General features: G+C 38.0%; 2 protein-coding genes across 2 annotated transcripts; one reads left to right on the plus strand and one right to left on the minus strand.

Annotated features, from left to right (window-relative positions):
- Window positions 1–382: 382 nt before the first annotated feature.
- Window positions 383–4,545, plus strand: LOC128211352 (uncharacterized). The gene is made up of 3 exons (XM_052916042.1): window positions 383–624; window positions 2,163–2,307; window positions 3,466–4,545. Exons 1-3 carry the CDS (start codon window positions 556–558, stop codon window positions 4,407–4,409), a joined length of 1,158 nt encoding a protein of 385 aa, XP_052772002.1. The 5' UTR covers window positions 383–555; the 3' UTR covers window positions 4,410–4,545.
- A 1,192-nt stretch (window positions 4,546–5,737) lies between these two features.
- Window positions 5,738–24,519, minus strand: LOC128210489 (prominin-1-A-like). The gene is made up of 26 exons (XM_052914836.1): window positions 24,360–24,519; window positions 22,619–22,739; window positions 21,952–22,132; window positions 21,531–21,604; window positions 21,083–21,203; window positions 20,393–20,459; window positions 19,871–19,954; window positions 18,747–18,961; window positions 18,087–18,161; window positions 16,881–16,977; window positions 16,471–16,547; window positions 15,516–15,589; window positions 14,974–15,126; window positions 14,230–14,353; window positions 13,541–13,632; window positions 12,917–13,001; window positions 12,152–12,304; window positions 10,814–10,900; window positions 10,465–10,539; window positions 9,823–9,876; window positions 9,041–9,121; window positions 8,338–8,406; window positions 7,746–7,835; window positions 6,701–6,816; window positions 6,117–6,140; window positions 5,738–5,816 (listed from the first exon to the last, which is right to left on the minus strand). Exons 1-26 carry the CDS (start codon window positions 24,517–24,519, stop codon window positions 5,738–5,740), a joined length of 2,628 nt encoding a protein of 875 aa, XP_052770796.1.
- Window positions 24,520–25,472: the final 953 nt, after the last annotated feature.

The raw sequence follows: 25,472 nt of genomic DNA on the forward strand, positions 1-25,472 counted from the left end.
TTGTTCATTAGACAAAACATAATCTCAAACACTATAGTGGTAAAAAGGGTTATTAGTATGCATGTTCCAAATATTGGGCAGAGCGTCTGCGACAATCAATGCCCATGTATTTTGGTTTATGAGTACTTACAACCTTGAACCATTACCTAGTTGACAACACTATTAATATTTTATCTACACTATAAGCATTAAGTGGTAGACCACAGTTGAGTGTTTTGCCCAACAGTAAACCACATCAAAGAAGAAAGGTCAACTAACAGTTGACAGGAGGAAAAAAAACAACTGACCAGTCCATCATATAAACATCTCAATTAATCACTAAACTCATCTCTAGTCATTTTCTAAGCCAGTGACAAGCGGCCATTTGACAGATTTACTAGGTAAAAAGACAACTTAACGTCGCGTCCAGTGCATTACAATTAGTAAAGGAACGGCAGCTGCTGGATATATTTTATTTCATTCATGTAAATGCACTTTCAATTTTAGCGTAAACAATGTCGGCTTAAATTATAAATCCCATAAAGATATCATTATTTCACAAAGTTAATATTTACAATGGAGTTATACGTTTTCATATTTGGAGTATGTTGTCTTCATTTGATAAACGGGCAACATGTAATGCCGGTAAGTTATATATCATATTTAATACATAATTGAATAATACCAGTATAACCCACGATTTATTTGATTATTTATTTGTTAATATTACTTGTACCAGTTATTCAAAAAAGTAACTCTTTATAGAATGAATAAGAGTTGTTAGTATGCACTTACAAAAATAAATTGTTTGATTAGCATTTATTTTGTGTACATAAATACTAAAAACCTTTTTTGGGATCAACATAATATGGTTTAAACTACCCACTAACTGTGTCAGCCACCGTTCATATCTACCGCTTCACCTTATTAAAATCAATAACGACTTATTTTCTGAAATAAATGTATGAGAAAACTTGAAAAAAAACTTTCATCTCATTTGTCAACATAAAATGTTATCCACCTATTTGTATAGATGTATATGATATCCCTATAATCCTGTTATTTGAGATATATTCCATTTACGTTTTGATTTAGACATTGATCATTTATATTTTTGAAACATTTTTTTCTTTTCTGTTATGTTTGTTTTGTCTATACTTTTTCCTTGTAATATGCCGTGTATCATAATGACAATATTAATGATTTTCTATTTCATATCATGTGTTGTCAAAAAACTGTTATTAACATATTTACGACAATAAACAATCAGTCTGTCTGTCTGCCTGTCTGAATTAAAGTTGGAGTTAGACGGCTGCATTCGGCAGACAATGACCAAATACAAGAACGAAGATTTATTATTAGTTTAAACATATTTATTTAACAACGATTGTGAAACAAGTTTTTACAACATTATATTAATCACTCTCGTTGGCACGATTTTACGAGAGAGTGTGGTCTTGTGTTGTGGGGGGAAACCGCAGAACCCGGAGGAAACCCACTTGTCCGGCTTGGTGGCCACAAACCAAACTCACATGCGCCCAAGCCGGGAATCGAACCCGGGTCGCCTAGGTGAGAAGCGAGTGCGCTAACCACTGCGCTAACCGGACAACTATGATTTATTATTAATTAAAAATCGACCGAAAACGCAAATTGTGTTATGTTAATAAAAATAGAACATGTTCATCCATGAGTATTATACATATAGAACATGTTCATCCATGAGTATTATACATATATAACATGTTCATCCATGAGTATTATACATATAGAACATGTTCATCCATGAGTATCATACATATAGAACATGTTCATCCATGAGTATTATACATATAGAACATGTTCATCCATGAGTATTATACATATAGAACATGTTCATCCATGAGTATTATACATATAAAACATGTTCATCCATGAGTATTATACATATAGAACACGTTCATCCATGAGTATTATACATATACAGTATAACAACAATAAGCAGTAGAAACAAATACTAACCAGTATTAAGAAACGATATGTCCATGGGATACGATGGAGCTCCATTCGCTTGATTCGCGCCCCGAATCATGCAGGCTTATATTTTTCATACAGCGTATTGTTGCTAAAAACGGTACTAAACGTTCAGGGTGATGCTTTGGAAACACAAATGTCTTTGATATTTCAAATTTCATATCAATCCCCAGGCCATGACAGACAAAGCGCCCATAGAGTTGCACCATATTTTCGTTACTTCCCGAATCCCGGGCCGACTGGAGGCAAGCATATGTTACACCGCCATGAACCCCGCCCAGGTCGTCTGGACCATAGATGAAGGGATGGTCCCTACACGTGAGTAACGCCTTACTCAGTAATTCATACATTCATTACGCCTCGTCCTTACCCTGGGGAGACTGGAGGTAAGCATAAACCCCGCACATGTATTCGGGTTATAGACGAGGGGATGGTCACACGTAAGTAAAGCCTTATAATTAGTAAGTAACGACGCGTCCCCATCCCGAGACCGGCTGCCCTACCCAAGGTCGGCTGGAGGTTAGCGGTTTTTTTACACCGCCACAAACCCTGCACAGGTATTCTAGTTATAGACGATGGGGTGGTCTCGACATGTCAGAAATGCCTTACAATTAGTAAGTAACGCCACGTACACAGCCCGGCTGCCCAGTGCTGGTCGGCTGGAGGTTAGCCCGTAACCTCTAAAAGCCCTTCTGAACTATAGACGAGGAGAGGGTCCCTACTCAGATACTCCGAAAGTGAGGACGCACTACAAAGGTTACCAATCATCAGATAGCTAATCTAAATGTTATTTCAGTTATGAATTAATCTCAAGTCAAGCTCGAGCCTGTGTAAAATGAAATACTGCGGTCCTTATGAGACGCACAGAGAATGCGCCCTTGGTGGGACTCGAACCCTTTACCTTTTGGCTGAGAGGAGGACACCTTTTTACCGTTCAAACGGATTTTGTGTTTAATTTATCTTTTATTGAAACAATAAAGCCACAATACCAAAAAGGCCTCGGAATCTTATTTTTTACTGACAAAGCTGCAGTGTTATTTTATTCAAATTGCTGTACGTATATTGCACTCAAAATAATTATTATAATAAGTTATTCAGTACTGTTTACGAAGAGATAACAATTGTGGTTAAAAAAGCGATCTATCTTTTAAATTCACGACTTTATTTGCGGTAAAGTTATTATTTAAAAAAACATGCATGATAATGTTTTTACTCGTACATGTAAATGTATATACAGTAAAACCCCGTTCGCTCGAAGTCCCAGGGACCGTCGAAAATACCTCGAACCTCGGAAAATTCGAGCCAAGCGGAAACATTTATCTTCAGTATAAAGAAATCGGTCCTTTACATCTAGTTCGAGGCAACGAGGAAATCGAGCCAACCGAGTTCGAGCCAACGGATTTTGACTGTAATTATGAATGTGATTCAATATAAACGTAGATATAAGACAGACAAAGATATTTTATTATGTTTCAGTGCTTAGTACCGAGGCGGAGCAGCTAGAAACGGTACACGCAAATGGGACGGTGACGTCATTAGTACGGATACCCGCCAACATGCCCTTCTCCCTCATCCGCTTTCATATCGCCTGCAAGACGCACTCGTACCGCGTACATGTCGCACTTGACGTCAAACACGGCATGCCAGACACGTTCGAGGCGGTGAACCAGTTCTCGCTGTTCATTCCGCCGACAAGCGAGATCGGTATTAGTCCTAAGGGCGAGGCTAGGCTGCACGCTATGGTGAACTCAACCGGAACTACGTTCAGGTTCGGTATCATGCAGGCGGAGATTGCCCTCTATAGCAAGCGTCCGAACGACATTGCGCACAGCTACTTCCATCCCAGCGCTGCCTACTCCTTCCTGCCAGGCGATGAAACAAGTCCCATTCGCCTCAACAAAATCGCTCAGACAGCTACGGAATACCACGCCGATGTTATACTTAATTCGACGAAGCTGTACAACCAGGGTGCCATAGTGTCAGTTATGGGGGCGTGTACAGTGGCGGGGCCCACCATCATAAAAAGGTATGATCAGAAACTTGTCATGTTCCTCAATCCAACTAGCACTGCTGAGCCTGTGACGTCATTCACCCTAGGTTTCTTGGATGAGGCTTACGATATACTCGTGGAGAAAAACAAACACGGTCTTATCCGCTGCACTTTGATTGGAAACCCGACGCCGGAAATAATGCTCCACAAGAAGACGCCCAGCGGCGGCAGCGTGCGGATCACGGCGCCAAACTACTCAACACATATGGAGTACAAGACGACGACGGTGTTCCATATCATTAACGCCAGCGAGGCGGACGTCGGGGAGTATTACTGTCACGCAACGGACGGCGTCAGAAATGTCGAAACACAGACACATAAGCTGGGTATTGTAACGCCGGAAATGGAAAACCAGGCCAAGGTTTTATAAGCTATTGCTGCTTTTGCCTCGGATTTGTATATAAGTCGTTTATTGTGTTGAGAACGCTGTAGTGAACGCTTCAGTTGTTTGACTCTTATGCTCATACATGTATTATCTGCGATTCAAATATTAAATTTTAGTTCGAGTCTTGTGTCAAATGTTTTTTTTACAAAAATGCCTTATTCAATACGATGTTTCCTCCGTATGGAATGACGTAAGGTATACATGAAACAATTTTGTCATTTTAGCTAGGTTAGGCATTTGTTACTCTCCGATGCGTCCCGGGTTCGTTTCACAACAGCATTGTGTTGATAATATACACTCGTCATATCCTCGGGGGGGGGGGGGGGGCATTTTGAATGGTGCCCTCACTCACCCATGACTCCAGTGTTTTTAACTAAATTTGTTTTGTTTTTTAATTCAGTACCCACTAATGCACTTCAAATATACATGTAAACTCATCACGTACGTGAAGTGAGTTCTACTCATAACTATAGTTACAATGTTAACATAAACGACAACCTAATCGTTGACAGTTGACACCAAAGTACTCCTTATTCAAGCTTATGCCAAACTGGTGAACCCTGTGACGGAGTCACCTTTCAACCAAGATGCATAGTTTAAACAATTTTGGTACAGGGCCACTAGCAAATGCATTAAACCATGTATAAAATAGGATAATTGTTTGTTTCAGTGTAAGATCGCAATTCATTATATGGTTTCCACTAGTTTATAGAGATTTTATCAGTGAAACAAAATATATATATTTCACCGTTTTGAACAGTGAAGTATAAATTTGATATTTTTCACTGTTGTTACATAATTATAAGCCCGTTCTCACGTACAACTCGAACTTTAGCATGCTTTGGGCTTGGAAACAATTTCAACGACGTCATTTCCGAAATAATGTTACGTTTGCAAGCAATTTGGCTCGCTTTTGCTATGATAAAAGCTATTTAAGGAATGTTTATGAACATGTTTGCAATGAAATAGGAGATGATAATAAACTTATAAAATCATGGAGAACTTTTATCCGAACTCGTGAACATATATTTTTCTTTTAATCAAATATGATAATATAAAATAGAATTCAATTGTACTTTTTCTATAATAACAGTTTAAGCACGAATTATTTTTAAATTAACAGTGCACGAATACATTGGCCAAATTACACTGGTCGCCATTTACTGAATGAATATTTGAACGGTCGAAAGTAAAACACAGATTTCCCTCTATATAATGAATTTTTGTGTTTATTTTTATGTAATATTTGTAATTTGCGAATCGGAGTTTGAATGAAGTTTTATTTCGCATAACACACGCATATATCGAGACTTCTAATCCATAAATTCCGGGTCGGGGGCCACTCTATTTTGCTTCTGCATGGAATCGTATCGCAGGGAGAAGTCATCGATACTGGAAGACAAGGGAACGAGCAATAATTCAAGGAACAAACAACACAATCAGCTTGAAACATAACTGCATACATAATAGTATGCAATTTGTTTATGGCATATATATAAAAATATCAGAATCAACATTCGGGAAAGTAATTATTCGGTAGTACATATGCATAGGTCATATTCCGCGTATTACAAATTTAAAACTTTTTTTAAAATAAATTACTTGAAATGCATGAACTATAATTAAAATACTTAACTTATTATGTTTAATATATTTTAATTGACGTTTAAAATGAAATTGTTGATTACTTACTCTTCGTCCAAAGGATCTTCGTCCCTGAAAAAAAACATACCAATATCATAAACACATTTTTTAAAACATATATAGTCTATAAACATATGTTTAAAAACATACGAAGATCATATGCATATGTTCAAAAACATACGAAGATCATATGCATATGTTTAAAAACATACATATATCATATGCACATATTTAAAAACAAAAGTCTAACAATTATACATAAATTTTCATATTCAGCATATATATACTGTTTGTATCTGCTTTGTGTCCATAGTCACTAAAATCATCTTTAGTCTGAATATGAGACAGTCAGGATAATGAATTTTAAAATGTTACAAACAGCTTTTTCATAATTGATGTGTACATTATTGCAAGATATGTATTTCTAAAGAGGTGCATCATTATTTTGTACCATTATTGCTCCTGAAATAGCATTTTTACAATAAAATTTTACAGTCTCAAACTCAATCATGAAATTTAAAGGGCCATAACTCCTTTATATTTTTTTTTAAATAAATATATTTGAGTTCGTTTTGACGTAAGCTTTAAATGATAAATCACGTGACTATACCACTTTAAATCATTGGTCTTACTCTTTAAATCCCTCCTGTTTGTCCATCCGTCTGTAATACTTCGACAGCTTCATACAAAGCACCATGACCGGGATGAAAAATAGCAGCCCCCATCCAGTCCCGAACCAAAACGCGTTCTACAAAATGACAAAAAAATATATCGACCTTATATGACAAGGTCAAGGTCAGCGTCCTGACATTACTAGGTCAATGTCAGCGTTAGGTAATTACTAGGTCATGCTGAGCGAAGTTACATGACCAGGTCATGCTGAGCGAACTTACATGACTAAATCAAGGTCAGCGTCCTTACATGACTAAATCAAGGTCAGCGTCCTTACATGACTAAATCAAGGTCATCGTCCTTACATGACTAAATCAAGTTCAGCGTCCTTACATGACTAAATCAAGGTCAGCGTCCTTACATGACTAAATCAAGTTCAGCGTCCTTACATGACTAAATCAAGGTCAGCGTCCTTACATCTTCAGGTCATGCTGAGCAAACCTACATGACTAGGTCATGCTGAGCGAGCTTACACGACTAGGTCATGCTGAGCGAACTTACACGACTGGGTCATGCTGAGCGAACTTACACGACTAGGTCATGCTGTGCGAACTTACACGACTAGGTCATGCTGAGCGAACTTACACGACTAGGTCATGCTGAGCGAGCTTACACGACTAGGTCATGCTGAGCGAGCTTACACGACTAGGTCATGCTGAGCGAGCTTACACGACTAGGTCATGCTGAGCGAGCTTGCACGACTAGGTCATGCTGAGCGAGCTTACACGACTAGGTCATGCTGAGCGAACTAACACGACTAGGTCATGCTGAGCGAACTTACACGACTAGGTCAAATAACGCTCTGCAATCTTCAATATGTTTTTTTGGTCATGTTTTACCAGTAAACATACCCTTTCATATTATACAAAGGAATTATGTGGTGAGCAGGCAACGAAATTTAACATTACGGCCAATGCCATGATACAACGAAAACCTTATTTATACATCGAATACCATAAAAATAGTTATACAATTACTCGGAACACACACCCACATACAACATACCAATGATTCCACCATATAGTTGCAGACAATGGATACGAAGGAGTCATAGACATTCCATATTGGAAGGCACAGTCCTATCTCGTTATACACCTGAAAAACATGGAACACTCCTGGGTTAAGGGAACAGAAATGGTTTTAATGACATGCACTAGTAAATTCACTTTTGAGGGCTGTCCCTGTAGTTTTCATGGTACTTTTTCATTTGGATGTTAATGCATTTTCATTTAAGTTACATGGACTTGCTCGATATTTTAGTTGTATGCAGATTCGGGTTGTTTTAAAGTGCTCTGTGTTTATTATTTATTAAGTATGCTTCATAAGTTTACTGATTTTCACATAGAAAGTTTGTCGTCTAAATTAAATGCATTTGTGAAGAAAACTATTACATTTCTGTTTCTGGTATAGAATCATAGACATATGTCAGTCGGTCGATCAATGGCGTTGTTTCACTTCGCGTTGCTTGTTAAAAAAATACACGAGAAAGCATATGGCATGGACGCAAGCAACTTAAATGATACTCCCCAATAAATCAAAAGACTAACATAAGAATCTATATTCATCGCTCTGAGATGCTGGAGAAAATGAAACATACCATGTCCAACACTTTGTCAGCGAATTGTTGTATATAGTTGATGATTCTGTCCACAAAATCTTCTACAGCCTGGAAATACATGTGAATATTTCGTGTTTTTTATGCTAAAATATATACCTTTTATGTGCTGTCACTCACAAACAAGTTATTGTGTCTCAAAATTCATTAACATTGTGTTTTGTTTTGTTTTTATTTAGCAACACGAACAAATATATAGTATAGCAATCAAATTTTCAAACTAAGCACTAAGCACAAGTTGTCTGCCTTCTACCCAAGAAAACGTGGATTCGAGCCCCATTTCAGTCACATGTTCTTGGATAAGAAAAGAACACGTAACACTAGAATCTACTAATATAATCAGTTTCAAATAATGAGCCGAGCATGAATAGCTTTGTTGACGTTAACAACAAGTTACCGGCCTTTGGAGGAAATAAAAGTTTATAATATGCACATAGTAATAAAAAAATATAATATTTAAATGAAATAAACACAACTGAAACACTTGTCTCAAAATGTGTAGGAACCATTGCCGATTACAAGTGTTTCCATGAAACTAACAGATTAGTCACGATTTGAAAGTAGACAACGGTGATGTTAAGAACGTTGTTGACTTAAACAACCAGTCCTATAGTTGTCGTACTACCTGAAGTCATAAGCAGTTTTTAGAATTTTAGGTACACATTAAACTAAAATGAATGTTTACGTCGGTGAGTACGCCGGTGATGTTGTTCTGCAGCTGGTCGTCCGCCTCCTCCGCCGTCAGCAATGTGGCGTTGATTGCCGCCTGTAACATTTATTGAATAAACAATGTCAATAAGCAATAACGCTGTCATAGGGCAGGTATGTGATAATGCAAAGAACCCAGGATAACATTTGAATGCCGCGAATTTTGTTAAAGCATGTTTTTGTATGTCGAATGCCGTATGTTCACCAAATTTCACCCAACTACCGCTTCTTATCATACTAATGTCATACAGTATTGTTAAACGTTAACATCTCCGTTGCTTTAGTCCCACCGAGGTGTGCGTCTAGTGCGACACAATCTAAGGAAGGTTTTTTTGGAGGGCGATTCCGGTGTTTCATACACCTCAGTTGAATCGAAGAATCTATGATGCAGGAGGTGTGCGTCCAGCAGCGATGACATTTCTAGTATATATTGACTCAGTCAATTGTAACCACGGCCCCCAGGTTCATGGGTATACCGGGGGAAATTGGCCGTGTTTTTACCTTTCAGGTGGCCCCGCAGTGCCGGGGGAATTTGGTGGATTTGTCTTCGCGCCAAAAATAGCAGGGAATGGTCCTTACCTAGGGTCCCTGGGGTGCGGGGGTATTTGACGGAGATTTTACCAGCAGTTCGTCCCCGCTGGGTGGCGATTTTACCCGGGCTTGGCTGGACCAAAAGTCAAAGTCCCTGCTATTCCCCGGATCTGGGGAGGTAGGGTGGGGGGATGCGTGGTTACAATTGACTGGTGCATAACTTCTTACCTCAAGACCATTCAGATGTGTTTCTAGAACTGACATCGAGTCTTGCAGATCACTCTGAAAAGAAGTAAGTGTTATGAAAACTACAAGGCGCGTGACAATCAATTACAAATAACAAAATATATCCTTGTCAGTGCAGTAATATAAAACAACGACCTAGCTAATTTGTCACTATGTCGTTTAGTGTCTTAAGCATATTCTGTTAGGGATTGTTCCGACAGAAATTGATAATAAACAAAACAGTTGTTAGGTTATTAAAGTGACACTCTTATTCAAAATCAATACATATACATGTATAGCAAACATATATTTTGAGTGATAAACCTTTACGTACTTACTCAATAATGCATTTATGTAAACAATTATTGACTGATAACAAGATTGTAACCATGTATTTAATAAATGAAAACGCAAAAATATTAAATGATTGGTGAATGCTCAAAGATTTACTGTGATCTACTATCGTCTCATAAGGTAGAATACTGTGTTTTTTCTGCATCTTTCTTTCAAATCAAACTCAGTATCCTTCATAAGAACCATTGTTTTCCACATTTATTCATCCTTTTTGGTATATTAAAACAATTGTATTAAAAGTGGTAAATCCTATATGGGAGTAAGAATGCATCTTTAAATGTAAGCGCTAACCTGCGCAGTGGTAACATCCGGGTATGTGACGTCACGAATGGTTTCCATGTCCGTGATGTGGCTGTCCCAGTTCGTCTGCAATAAATGGTAACGTTCAATTAATTCAAAAATGAGGTCCAAGCTTTACCAGTTTCAATGATCCTCAACGAGAGTAGTCAATAACACAAAATGTCTTGATTAAATATTAAAAGTAAATTTTGAGTCTTGTTTCCAATGAGTTTTATTGAACATTGATGTGTTTATATGATACAACATAGTAATGGCAAATCCTCACAAAGCCTAGACATAAACTAATGGTTTGTTCTGTAAAAATGCCAAACTTTAGAGTAAAAATGTTCTTAGAACGCACGTAAGCGGCACCGGAGCATGAGTCCCGGATGACCTCCATGGCGGATATAAGCGTGTCGAAGTCTATATCTACGGCGCTCTGCCCCAACTACAAAAGAAAACAATTAAAATAAATAGCATTGTCAGTAGAGAGGTTTAGAAACACTTCCTGTGTGAGTATGTGCACATGCGGACTACTTTTTGTGCACTACGTCATACATGTATGTGTACATTGTACACGTTTAAAATGACAATACACTATAACAGAAGAAAGTGACTTGCACACGTATCAGCGAGCTTACTACAAATAAAATATTAAAATGCACTGGTGCAAACGAAGATACCACAGGGAAAGTGCATTGTTTAGAGGTTAATACACGGCGTAGCCGGGCCGTTGAGTGATAATTGGCCCGAGTGACTCATAATGGCCAGAGACGTAATTTCCTTACTACGCTCCTGTTTGCCTTCCTTTAGGATTTTAATAATTAATCTGTTCTAGCAGATAATATAATTTTGATTATTTACTTAAGAAATTATTTCACAGTCGCCAAATTTGATTTTAAGACAAAAAAATGAATTCACCTGCGAAGGTCTACGGGCCGCAAACTGATAATCGATAATCGGCCCGGACCGCAAAACTGATCGCTGAGTCATGCAAATAATCGCGGAATCCCTGTAAAACTGTGTTACTATATATAGTAACATATGCATTAAGTGATTATCAGCGTAGCTTAACGTCAACCTTTGAAAGCGATTTGAACACTCAACACCTACACGTACAAGTACACGTACAGATAAATGTACACGTACACATAGAGCTAAACATACAAGTACATATACAGTTACACGTACGGCTACACATACAGCTACACATTCAGCTACACGTACAAGATCATAAACAGCTACACTTGTAAGTAAACATACAGCTACATATTCATCTACAGTACTCGTACATCTACAATTAAAGCTACATGTATAAGTACACATGTTGCTACATATACAACTACATGTAGAAGTTTAAACGTACACTGACGCGTACAACTACACGTACATGTACACATACAAGGTGTGTTTAACAACATCTCTATTAAAAAGCGTCTGTGCCGTAGCTCTCCGCAATCTTAAAAAAATACAAGCCGTGTTTACCCTTTGTCGGTATTTCACAGAATTTGTTTTCAAATAGACGAATACACAGTTACATTTTTTCATTAAAGGCCTAGTTAAATCCTTCTATAAGTGACCACCTCCCCCCTCCAAAAAATAAATAAATAAATAATAAATTCTTAAACTAGGCATATAAATGCAAAATAAAACAGCACATTGCAATTTTCTATTTACAAAACACATAAATAAAACGTACCGTAGAATTGATTGCAGCGAAGTCAATGTCCCCTAGGCCGGAATCCCGGAGGTCAGTAAGGGCGGTCTCCATGTCTGGAGTGAGGATGGAAAACGCCGACAGGTCGATGGTTGACGTCATATCGCCCATCTGGTCCTTCATGTCTGACGTGTACTGAAAACAAGCGGTATGCATCCTCGATCAATTCTTGAAAAAGTTCCATTTTGCACTCAAACAAAGGTCATGCCGACAATGTAGGGTAAAGATGGTGTTTTCGTTAGTGCAGATGCCTTTAAAAAGTCTAAATACCATTTTTACCATATGTTCTGACATTTCTTAAAGAAATATAAGCAAAACGTACGAAGATGTGAAGCGTCAGCCATATAGCTCACTTCGAACAGCGTCGCTGTTGAGCTAGCTTTTATAGCGACGAGGTTGTGTTGTCAACAACGAGTCGAAATTACGGGGTCAAACCCCAGTTCGGGTATACACTCTTTCTTTGACTTTAACGGTGACAAAAGTAAGTCGGTAGCGGCTGAATGTAATGGGGCGGCAACGTGCGGTAACGGAACCTGTACAGGTCAGTACATCCAGGTTAAGGGGGTTCCGGTCCGGTCCCAAAAGAGGTAAAAGAGGGAGAAGTGTAGTGTCTGCCGTATATGGTCTCGCTGTTGAGCTAGCTTTTATAGCGACGTGGTTGTGGTGTTGATTGCGAGTCGAAAGGTACGGGGTTCAACTTCAACAATAAGTTGATACCAATTACGTATGTGCTAATATACAGCTTACGTTAGTGAAGTTGAGGTATTGTTCAAGGGGCAAGAGCTGGTCCAGTGCCAATAGTTTGAAAGGGGCTTCGTTCGCCCTACACCCGCTGTAACAGAAAAAGAGGACACACATTTCACATTTCACATGAGAGGCTTAACAGAACGGTGCGGTGGTGCATTACTCATCGGGTCTAATTATAGTATCTCTACAGTAAGTGTTTGCCCTACATTTTAGCCAATCAGGGACGCTAGATATTTTTCAAATGTTTAGTTTCTCTTTATGATAAATTCAATTGCTATAACTGCGCATGCGCATATAGCCACGCCTACTGCTTGCAAATGCATGGTCACATTTTTCAGTGTCAATCAACGCTGATTTAAATGCCGTCACAATATCGGGGGGGGGGGGGGGGAGTTATTAACCACGGTCTCTTCGCTGCTTTCTTAGGTTACTTATTCACGAAGAAATTACTTAATAAACTCTAACCCATATTTGCCCCTCTCATATTGCATGAATATTTTACAATTACGCCTGTCAAAAAGTCCTGTCAATCACTACATGACCACCACCAAAGACATTGTAATACATCATTTAATTAAACCATTTATAGTGTTTTATTGTGATCGTTGTCACGTGATGCCTTACAGGAAGAAAGAGTAGAAGGAGATGTCGATGGACTTGTTGCCATGGAGCAGCTCGCCAAGAGACATCCCCGCAATGTCCCCCTTGTCCACGAACTTGAAGGGAATAGGAAATGGTTAATAATAGTTTGCTATACTCTACATAATGCACAAATCAGGCAGGAATTTCTCGAAGTCTTCCATAATGACACTCAGGAGCGACCAATAGAGCAGCTCCTGTAGGGTCACCACGCTGTCGCCATTTCCGAAACTGTGAAATGGTAAATTGTCTGCCTTGCCGAGACCTATTTCGATGATTCTCTTTAAAATTATGACACTTAAACAGATTACTTTAATTTTTCATTTCATTTTTTGCTTTATTGGTACTGGATGCTCATTAAAGATTCGATTAATACCTTAAATAGTGATATACGGTAGGAACTCGCTATGTCGAACTCTGTTATTTCGATGTTCTAGATATGTCGAACTTTTTTCGATTTTTTTTACTTTTTGTAGTTCGGTTATATCGAATGTTCGGTACCTAAAAGTTCTTCCCGAAGTCCAAACGACTTCGACATAGCGGGGTTCTGACTGTATCAATACAAACGAATGATAAAATCGCGTGAGAAAGTAAACAACGATTTACTACTAGAATACAAACTTTAAAATGCAATATTAATTAGGTTTATAGTCTATATACGAATGTAAGCTTACGTCTCTGAACATGGAGAGGTCGCTGAGGGGCTGACATAACTTCTCCATGTTACCCCCGATGATAAAGGTCAAGGTCGTCAACAACATCAGCATCGAGCCCACGACAAACATCATGATCACGGGGCTGAAGGTTTATCGCAAGTTTACATTAAAGATGCACTTTTACTCCCAAATAAGATTTATCACATTTAATACAATTGTTTCAGTATACCAAAAAGAATGAACAAATGTCGAAAACAATGGTGCTTATGAAGGATACCGAATTTATTTTTAAAAAATGTGCCGAAAACTCGGTATTGCTACCTTAAGGGACCATAATAGAATGCAGTAAATCTTTTAGCATTCACCAATCATTTTTTATTCTTGCGTTTTCATCTATTAAATACACGGCTATAATATTGTTAATAGTAATTAATATTTTCCTTAAATGCATTTTTAGTTAGTAGTTGAGGGTGTATCACTCAAACTTTATGTTTGTTTTACATGTGTATGTACTGATTTTGAATAAGAGTGTCACTTTAATACTATTGGTCCGTTTGATCAGAACTGTGTTAAAGCAAACAACGTTCTTCCTTGTGTTTTTGATGCAAATGTCCGATCAAAAAATATTTGGTTCATTCGTCAGAATCGATCACCATTAAAATGATGAACAGAAATTTGAAGAAAAAAAAACTCGATTGATATACGCCCAACCAAAAAAGCAAACACCCGTGTCAACTGGTATAGGCGTTTAGAATCACGTACATTATGAGTAGACATCCGCCTGTGTTGGAGAGGAATCCTCTCTCTGTGGGCAGCTTGTCAGAATCCTGGCCCAGGCACCCGCAGCAGATCCCCAGAATGGCGAGAAGAACTATCACAGTAAACAGCCCCGACAGGCCCCAACCGAAATATACCCTGTATAAAAGACCTTAGATTAACACATGTCTTCTACCATATGTTACAAAATTATGATCATCGAGAAAAGCCTCCACAGGAGCTTAAATAAAAAAAATACGATCAAAACACGATCCACGAGAATATGCCCGATAGGACCCAGCCGAAATATAACCTGTATAAAAGAGCATATATCTTCTACCAGGGCCCATAATGAAAGAGGAAAGAAGAGCTTTGGTTAACATATATCTTCTACCAGGGCGAATACTAGTAATATGATCATCAAGAAAAAAAACCGACGGGACCAAACCGAAACGTACCCTGTATAAAAGAGCATGTATCTTCTACCACGGCCCATAATGAAAGAAGAAAGAATAATTTCAATGTGCAATTATTTGGAATAAACGTACCTATACGTATCGTATCCTGCCAACATGCCGAAGAAGTCCTCAATACCCGACGCAAAGCTCCCTAAATCAACCGTCTGAAACGGAGAATGTCGCAATTATTCCATGTCTTTGACAATCGGGTTAAAACGGCACATTTAATTTCGGTTGTTTAATCACTCGGGTTGATGTTCCAGAGGTGAGCTAAACGGTTGCTTGTCATTAGCATTAAATTGATAATTAATGATTACTTCACCCGCTCCTTGTGTTTTTGGAATTATACACGAGCGAGAAACGCGAGTTGTATAATTTCACTCGTGAAGGTTGTTTGCATTGCTATTTCGCCTTTTCCACAGGGGTTTGACTCGTTGTTTAAAAGCAATTCATGACTGTAAATACTGACATAAACAACGAATTCGGAAAAAAGGGTGTTACCCTCGGATATGTACGATTTTAAGCCTTACGATCTGTATTGGATCGGAGCCCTGCCCCATTCGGAACTCCTCGGCCATTTTTTTCAAAAACAACCTCGGATGTATTTGGACGGTTTACATACGCTGCAAGTAGATCGCGTAGTAATTTTATTTAGCAGTTAAACTTTATGTCTTAACTCTTGGGAATCTTAATTATGTTTGCAATAATACACTTCACTGGTTATCAATTTAAACTTAGATCAATAAATACAACTCGAAAACACTAAATTTAATTAACTATATAATTAAAAAAAATACGAACTTCTTCAACTGATGTACTGGCATACATCCGGGGTTGTCAGCATTTGTATATAACATGCCTTTAATATACTATTTCAGCACAAACACTAAGTCACTGTGCCTTGTCACAAAGCTTGTTCATTAACAGTTCTACAAATCCAAAAAGAGGGGAAAGGTATCCTTCCATGCCAATTACCATACATTATATATAAGAAGGAATAAGAAATCCTCGTACCAAAGAACACACCAGAATAATTGAGACTTACCCCGTTTAATGATTCATTGAGTTGATTTGTCATGTTCTGTATAACCACTGTGAAGTCGTTCATGGTGCTGTTGATAGCTGAAAAAGTTCAACAACTCGGAATTAGTAAGAGAAAAATGAGATCCATTAAATGTGGCGATTGGAAAAAAAATTAAGTGCTTGTTTATTAAAGAGTGACCACTGTCAATTAAGGTTCAGTCCGTTGGACTTATGAGACACCTTGGTTAATGAACATCGTTAGTCCCAATTTCTGTCATATATGCCAAGTGCATGGCAGGATTGCACTCGATACCCATTATTCAACAAGCTGCTGTGCTAGCTCCTAGCGAGGCTCGAACCTTCGACGGGCGGGCGGCCTAACTTTTTTTAAAGAAGTAACATTTGATTAAACATCTACATATGTCAAAGTACCTGAGATTCTCATATTAGGAACTCGGTACTCACTAGTTCGTATATCGGCGGTGCTGTTGCTGACCAGACTTGATACGTCATCTACTCCCGCCTCAGCCTGAAATCATGTATTTCAATTTTCAATTCCGGCGAAATCGGAACACTTCGACCATTTTCCATCGAAGAGAACCTCGGATGTAGGCCAGTGCATTCGTAGTAAAAGTTGTTCGTAAAAATATTATAGATACTATTAATTAATTGTTGTGTTTAAACATTCAATTTGTATAGAGTTGTTTGGGTTGATTTCCAGTGAAGTGTATTATAGCAAAAATAGTAAAGAATCCGATGTTATTTTCGATGGAAAATGGCGGAGGGGCTCCGATTGATTTTGGTGTTCTACAGAAAATGGAGCAGCGAGTCGACCACGCAGGCTCTTAAAACGCTTGTAAACCATTGAGATTCATGTTTGACGAACATTTCAAGAATGGGCAGAGTGAGCCATACCATGGGCTATAGGTGCATTGTCTGGGCTAAAGCTAAAATAATCTGGACCTGTATTTCGTGACTAACGTCCTTGGGATCATGATAACGAACACACTCAAGTCCAATTCTAGACTCAGACTGTGAAAAGCACTGTTATCAAATTACGAAGAATCATTTTTGTTTCGTTCGTATCATAAAACTAAAATGTGAATAATTGTACAATTTCAAATAGTAATAACATTTGGAAAATTTATTATCAAAAACACAACTAGAAGGTTACAATGAAGGGAAGAGTTGAGTCTGAAAACTGACTCGAGACTGTTCGTAATCCTAGCCCCTGCTGGGTCTGAGTTTAAGACTCAAATTCAGAAAAGCAAAATTTTGATTTCTTTATAAAATGCTGTGATAGGAAATAGGACGGTAAAATATGATGTATGTGTTTCAAATAATAATTTTCATTCAGGCACACTTTTTTGTAAACATTAGTTATATTATAAAGATTTTAAAACATTTATGAATTCAGTTTTCTAAACCGGAGTCTGAAACTCCAGACTCGATATGTTAATGAATATAAGACCTTGCGCAGAGCCTCGGGTCGATGACGGAGTATACGTCCGTCATTTACGATATAGTTTAGAACAAAATCATGTATTTGTTACCTTTAAATAAGAAAATTGTGATGAATATGCAGCATTTTGCTTTCATGATTAAATGAGTTATTATCAGTATCTTTTCAAAGTATACCTCTGTAGCAATGCGGGTAAGATTCATGGCCACGACAGCGTCGACTTGAGTTTGTACTGACGACAGGTCCGGGAGCTGAAATGTCCAACCATACGTTTCAGTAATAGATACAGTACGCACAGACGTAAGAAGCCTAGGTACTCACCTATGAACATTTAACAATTTCTAGTCCGAAATGGTGCCTTTTGTGCGTATTTAATTTTTTTCTTCTCCTGAATTGAAATAAAAAGTAAACCTGGACGATTTGGATTCGCTAGTGACTTAGGCATGTTTAAAACAACTAAAACCCCATTTGCCTAGAATAGCATTTGGTTCACAATTATGTTAACTATCAAGCATGGATTCATTGTATAATGTCTGGTCGATTAGTACTAAATACCCTTCTCCCTCTTATAATAGCTGTGGCACCTCTTGACAAAGTCTGAAGTACATGTTTGAAATAAATGAGAATAAAACCTTTGGGGATCAAAACCTACCTTGCACAAAACACATTTCAAATGCGTAACTTAGATTATGTTTACAAGTACCTTTTTCACCAATTGGCAAACATTTCCTTTTTTTAACATTTATAATATATATGTCAGATCGTTATGGAATTACTTCTTATTAATACACCCTTATCATAATTAAACAAAAAAAAAGAATACGTGAAGGCCTTACCGAGCTGAAGTCCGCGGACCCTGACTTAAGAGGGGTCGTATCGAACGTGTCACAGGCGGTTTGGCAAGCGGCACCGGAAGTGGAGCACGATGACGTTGTGGTGTCGATGTCCGTGCCTAGGTCGTTCATGGCGGTGGTCAGGGCGTCCGAGGCCGCCACAAGGGCGTCCGTGTCCGTACTCACCTGTGTCAGAGCTGTGCTGATGTTATTGACAGCTGGAATAAGCGGAAAATAGTGTTTATAATATTTTGCTTTACTTCACAATTTAGTTTATTCTTCAGTAAAATCCCTATATGCGACCACCCCGTTTTCAAGACCACCCCGCTAATGAGACTATTTTTTTTAGAACCGATCTGTTTCATCTATAATTCAAAACTGGTGTTCATCTTGACAGGGACATAAGAAAGTTCCCCTGGTGTGGCTCAAACCAGCAACCGCTTGGGTGAAAGGCGAACGCCTTACCCCTAGACCTATTTCACCCTGATGGAGATCGCACCAAGAATCTATTGGTTGAGAGGTGGACACCTTAACCTTAGACTACTTTCACCCTGATGGTGATCGATCTAACAATCTATTGGGTGATAGGCAGACACCTTAAACACTAGACCACTCTCACCCTGGTGGGGATCGAACCAATTCTCTCTGGTGAGAGGCAGACACCTGAACCACCAGATTACTCTCACCTTGGTGGGGATCGAACCAACACTCTCTGGTGAGAGGCAGACACCTGAACCACTAGGCCACTCGTGAGTGTTTATCAGCTTCTTGTATAATATATCTATAAAATACTATCAATGGTGAAAAAATATGTTTCATATCGAACGACATGTTTTGTTTGCAATTTATACCTGATGGTGCTACGTTATGAGCCATATGCAAAAACATTTTGTCGAACAAATATAAAACTGCCTTTTTTGACATAATTGACATATCGAAGATGAATTCCATTTCATATGTTTTTGTCCATGCTTGATACTATTCGAAGAAAAGATGTTAAACGGTATTGTTTTAGTTTTTTGTGGTTACGGAGATGATGTTCATAATATTAAATCTTAATAGACTATCTGTTCTGTTATATATAATATCAAAACACAACTATATGATCAAATGTAGCAATCACTCACTGGCGTCTAGCGCGAGAACGGAATCTATGACGTCATCAATGTTCAGATTGTCAAATATAGCGTTCTCTATCACAACCCCGAGATCTGAAACAAAGTTATAATTGAAAACAGCAACAACAACGCCCCAAACAAAATTAACGACAAAAATGACGTCTAAACAATGTACACTAGTTTATAAAAATGTTTTCACAGCTAAATATAATCGAACCACCTCGGCCATTATCCAACAGAATTATCTAACTCGAAGTTTGCCGGAGATTGCCGAATTGTCACGATTGAACCAAATAAAGCTTTATCTGACAAAAAAATGGAATTTTTTTCAATTTGAACTTTGCTGTTCCCATGTAATATTCTATGTCATGATGTAACGTTGTAAATATCGCACGTGCATTGTTGATGGTGTTGACAAAATGTGGTTACAAGTATTTATGGATGAGAAACATATCATTTATAATTATACTCTTGTGTAAGCTTCGTGAATAAAAAGTTCATAGTTATGATGTATTTGAATTTAAGGTATACCTTCTATGTCGTCCAGAATAGCCTGGGCTACTGGAGAGAACATATCGCCAGATATATACATGAATTGCTGAAAACAAATTAAACAGTATTATTATTTTATAGTTAAAAATCTCACGATAAGTAACTATTTAATATCAATGAACTTGTCGAACGTTGGTGTTTTACCGTCGATATCAAAACACCTGTATATATAATGTAATTATTTTTACTACTGCGCGCAAATGAACATAGCATTTGAAAGTGCCGGAGCATTTGATGATTTTGGCTTTTGAAATTCTGAATTTTAAGAAGTGCGAAAGTAATTGATAGCACTGAAAGGCTGTAGGCGCGACAAGCCCTGATTTTACTTATTTTACAATTCTGTTCACAGGCAATAACAACCGCACCCAAAAACTTTTGAGTAGCCCCAAATTTATATAAACGTTGCAATCGTATGAATGTATTCAAATAAAGTGGTATTTTAATTATCTCTAGTTTAAACCGCATAAAACCATACCTTCCATATTGTAACCCCGGCGCATAATGTTTTAAAAAGAAGATCTGCCGGTACCTGATTTCGATTTTCGGTACTAAAGTCTGTTGGCCTGCAGCATAAAGCCTTTAACGTATTGTACTTTGCATGGACCGATCATAATGCAATAACGGACCGATCCGGAAATTGCCGAAAATAATTGTATGCCCGGCGTGTACCTCGAGAACGTTGTTGAAGTAGACCTCGACGTCGTTCAGATTGGTAACTAGGTTGTTTTCTGTGTACTCGATGGCCACCGTGAACCGACCGTTCGTCATCCACACACAACCTGCAGCTCCGCTGAAACAAAAGCAGAGAGAGTGGGTAGCGTTTATAATAGAACGGCCATGCTTTATTTAAGTTAATGTACTTTTTGTTTCGCTTCATTCAATTGCCACAAGGGGGTATGATATGGTCAATAAATTCACAACCTCTTCTCCGCTTCACCCAAGAAGTTGTTGGTGCGATCACCGCTATGGGTAATTTCACATGGCCACTTAAAATGGACACTGGTACTGGTTTATACATAAGAAACGGACTCGATAGTGATTTGTACCATATATAGCAGATTAAGATCCAAAAACTTTTAAATAAAATCGCCAAAAAGAAGACAAAGTGATTACGTACGCCATAAGGACGACCATCATGAAGAGCGCTTGCGCCAGGCCCATCCTCTTGCAGTCTTCATTAGAATCGTACGTCTGAAATTAAAGGAAAAATGAATCCGACTTTGTAATCATGTGACTCAGATACACATTCTTAACCTAAAGTCAGTATCGAACTGTTTCTTTCAGAGACATGAATGTCACTAGCCCATGTATGAAAACGACAGTAAATTGCTACGTTTAAGTAATTGTCACGTTTAAGTCCACAACTAATTTGTTGACAAACCAAAGCAAACATTATTGTGTATTTTTCTTCCCAATTTACATGAGTAATTCCGCCTTAATTCCCTTTAATTTTTTTTTTTTTTTTTTTTTTTTGGGGGGGGGGGGAGGGGTATTCATCATCAAGTACTAACTCATGATACATAGAAATGAATGCTTACCGCTTTTAAATCCCCGCCGCAGTTGCCACAGCAACACCTACAGCAGCAGATACAGCAGCCACACAGTGGGAGGAAGATAACGAAGAGGAGGCCGATGGCGAAGCAGCTGGCAAACCCCACAGAGTACTGGACCAGCTCCATGTAGTCCTCACCGATCTCAAACGTACCGTTAATCACCTCGCTGAATGAGGGTCATACACAAATAGTTGGTTGGTTGTAAACAAGTAAGTTGGCTGTTCCATATGTGGTCTCTATTAATTAATTACAATGTAAAAAATCCAAAAAAAAAGAATCTAACAAAATGTTTAAACTCATAAATAACACCCTGAGGGTCAAAGGCGATTTACCGATTTCGCGAGTGAAAAAATTCCTTCATAAAAAAAATATCGAGGTGGTCGAATGATAGATCTAGTTCCCTCTAGTTATTTGGAAACAAATCTTTTCTTGTTAAAACACGTGACACCCGAGGGGTCAGGTTGAAATAAGTTCTTTCCTATTATAAGGTTCGAGGGTATCCATCATCATAATTGAAACCATATCATGCATACATGTATATTCGATCTAATTTAACATCTACTACTGCAGATGTACACTACCCCAATTGGCTCGGTAATTGAACCAAAATTGAACAAGAAAAAAAACTAAGTTTTTTTAACAATTATCATACCTGAGGACGCCAAAGGGAAAGTCGTTGGGTTGGACAGTATCAATAAAGTCACGTGCAAAGGCAAATATCATTCCAAGGCCGCCGTCATCGTACGTCGTGTTAGTCACGTACGACTTGTTACCTGTGGATATGATATGTAATTAATAATTGGGTGTGAAACTACTTTATAAAACATTAACAATGCATTAGTATCAGGAGTCGAAAATAATCCCTCAGCTACCATTATCTGATGCATTCGGAGCTCCTCGGCCATTTTTATCGAAAACAACCTCGGATGTATTTGGACGGTTTACATACTCAAAAAGTGGTACGTTTAAGTCCGCTGCAAGTAGATCGCGTAGTAATTTTATTTAGCAGTTAAACTATATGACTTAACTCTTGGGAATCTTAATTATGTTTGCAATAATACACTTCACTGGAAATCAACTTAAACCTAGATCAATTAATACAACTCTTAAACACTAAATTTAATTAATGATATAATTAAAAAAAATACGAACTACTTCAACTGATGTACCGGCATACATCCGAGGTTGTTTTCGATAAAAAAAGATAGCCGAGGTGTTCCGAATGCATCTGACGTTATATTCATGATTTACTGTATATTCACATTGTAATCTTCAAATCGCTGTGTTCATATATGTGTCCATAACAATACGGATTTGCAGTATAAAAGAACAACATACAGTACACGAAGTTGTAAATGTACGTTCTCCTTAAAGATCTTGGTCAATGTCAGTCTGAATCTGCCGATTTTGCAATGAGTATTAATAACATGAGTATTAGTTATCGAAACATACAGAATGGAACGATGATACATTTAATTTTTTTTTTATAAAAACAATACTTTTCTTATCAAACAGCCCACATCCAATATTTTCAAACAAATTTTAAAAGTAAAACTCTCAAAGTTATTTTGATTTTTGTTTAGTTTTGAGTGTTTAACAGCATCTTTTTTAATTGATATATCAAGGCGAGTAATGTCAGGTGCGTCCAGCTTTCCTGGTTCATTGTTTGGGGGTGAAAAACGTCCTCGATTCGGTGAGTATTAACATTGTTTTCGAATGAAGAGCAATTTCTTGTTAACGATGACACTTGTTTTAGATGAAAATCATGTCTGTATTGAAATATTTTGTGAAAACAATGCACGATCTTACTAGGCTTTCCCACGCGTATATATCTGATACGCGTATGTTTCATATTTCGTGATCATCAAACTCATATGAGAACGCTCGAAGTCATTTTAAATAAACAACCAATGAAAGAAATGCCACCTATTTTATTTACAATATTAATTTTCAGCACAGTAGGCAGAGTCTCATAGTATGGCTGGCGTTCCATTAAATCAGCCTGCATTATACATGTGAGATTTTTGTTTGCCTATATATTTCAATGCATTTCAATTCACTTGCAGCTTAAATGGGAGGGGGCACAAACGCCCCCCCCCCCATAATTGTCCAAGATTACATTTTGTTTTAATAAGAGAAAAAAAGGTATTAAAATACGCCCAAAATGCACCATTTCGAACTGGAAATTGTAAATATTTTCTCGGGGGAATACCTTCAAACCATCCTGCCAACACTTTACACCAAACAAATTTCGGTTCTGAGGGAGGGGCGCAAGACAAAAGGCTACGCCCCTGAGTCACACCCCGTGATGAATCTGCCCTTGCAATTATACATTGGAACATCTGCGTCCCTCACTGTATCATAACCGAGGCGAGCCAACCTCAACAACTCACCTACAGGACAGTCGACGAACTTCACCGTGCCGTTGTCGTACACCGCATTCCCCCATTTGTCCGTTATCACTGCGTTCGCGGAAGTGACGTCATACGTTCCTAACAGGCATACCAGGAGACATAATCCCACCAAAACCGATCTTGTTTTGTTACATTTCATTTTTTAACTCATTTTTGTATTCCCTCATTATTCATCTTTATACTAAGATACGAAATACATTAAAATGCAAAAGTCCATGATTGATGTGTTATTATTCCAAATTACAGTCTTATTTCGTAAACAATAATTTTATAAGTATAACAATTACTTAAAACAGTGATTTGTGTTCTTAATCGCATGAACGAAATCAATGTTAATCCATAATTGGGCTGTTGCCCTAATCCGGTCAACAGCATTTAATACGATTATTTCTCAATTACTGTAACACAATTGTACATAACCTATATATCATACTGGGCACTATGCTATTAAACTAAATACCATTTTACTTGGTCTAATAGTTATGCTTTTTTTGGACAATTTTCATATCATTGCATATCGTTTCTAATATGTATCCATTCGTTCTTTTTGGATGTCTTTTCTCCTCAAACAATTTGTCTGAAGAAACTTAAAAGCTAAGTTCAGATTGTCGAAAGTAATGGCGGATAGCAACTGATAGAGCCCGCCTAGTAATGGACGCTGGTTGGTCAATTGGTCGACTTGCTGGTTTGATATGCGGATCGCGTCAAGTTGTCAAGATATATGAAATAGGGTAGACGTGGGGAAGGAGAGAGTGAGGGTAGAAGAGGGGACGGCGAGAGGAAAGGAGAGTGGAGAAGAGGGGAAGGAGAGGGTAGACAATGAGAGGGAGAGGAGATGATATAAAGGGAAATTTGAGAAACAAGAAGTAAGGAGTGAAATTAGGAGGAGAGAAGAGGGGAATGCAATAGTGAGAGGAACGGAATTAAAGAGTGAGAGGAGAGAGGTAGAAGAAAAGATATATGAGAGAGGGTATAAGAGATGAACGACGGAGGAAAGATGTAAGGATAGAGAAAATGGGAAGGACTTAGTGAGAGGGATAAGGAGAAAGGAAATAAGGAGAGAAGAAAGATGAGGGGAGAGCAAAAGAGGAC

This window comes from Mya arenaria, chromosome 12 (genome assembly GCF_026914265.1).
Source record: "Mya arenaria isolate MELC-2E11 chromosome 12, ASM2691426v1".
In the NCBI taxonomy this organism is placed as follows: Eukaryota; Metazoa; Mollusca; class Bivalvia; order Myida; family Myidae; genus Mya; species Mya arenaria.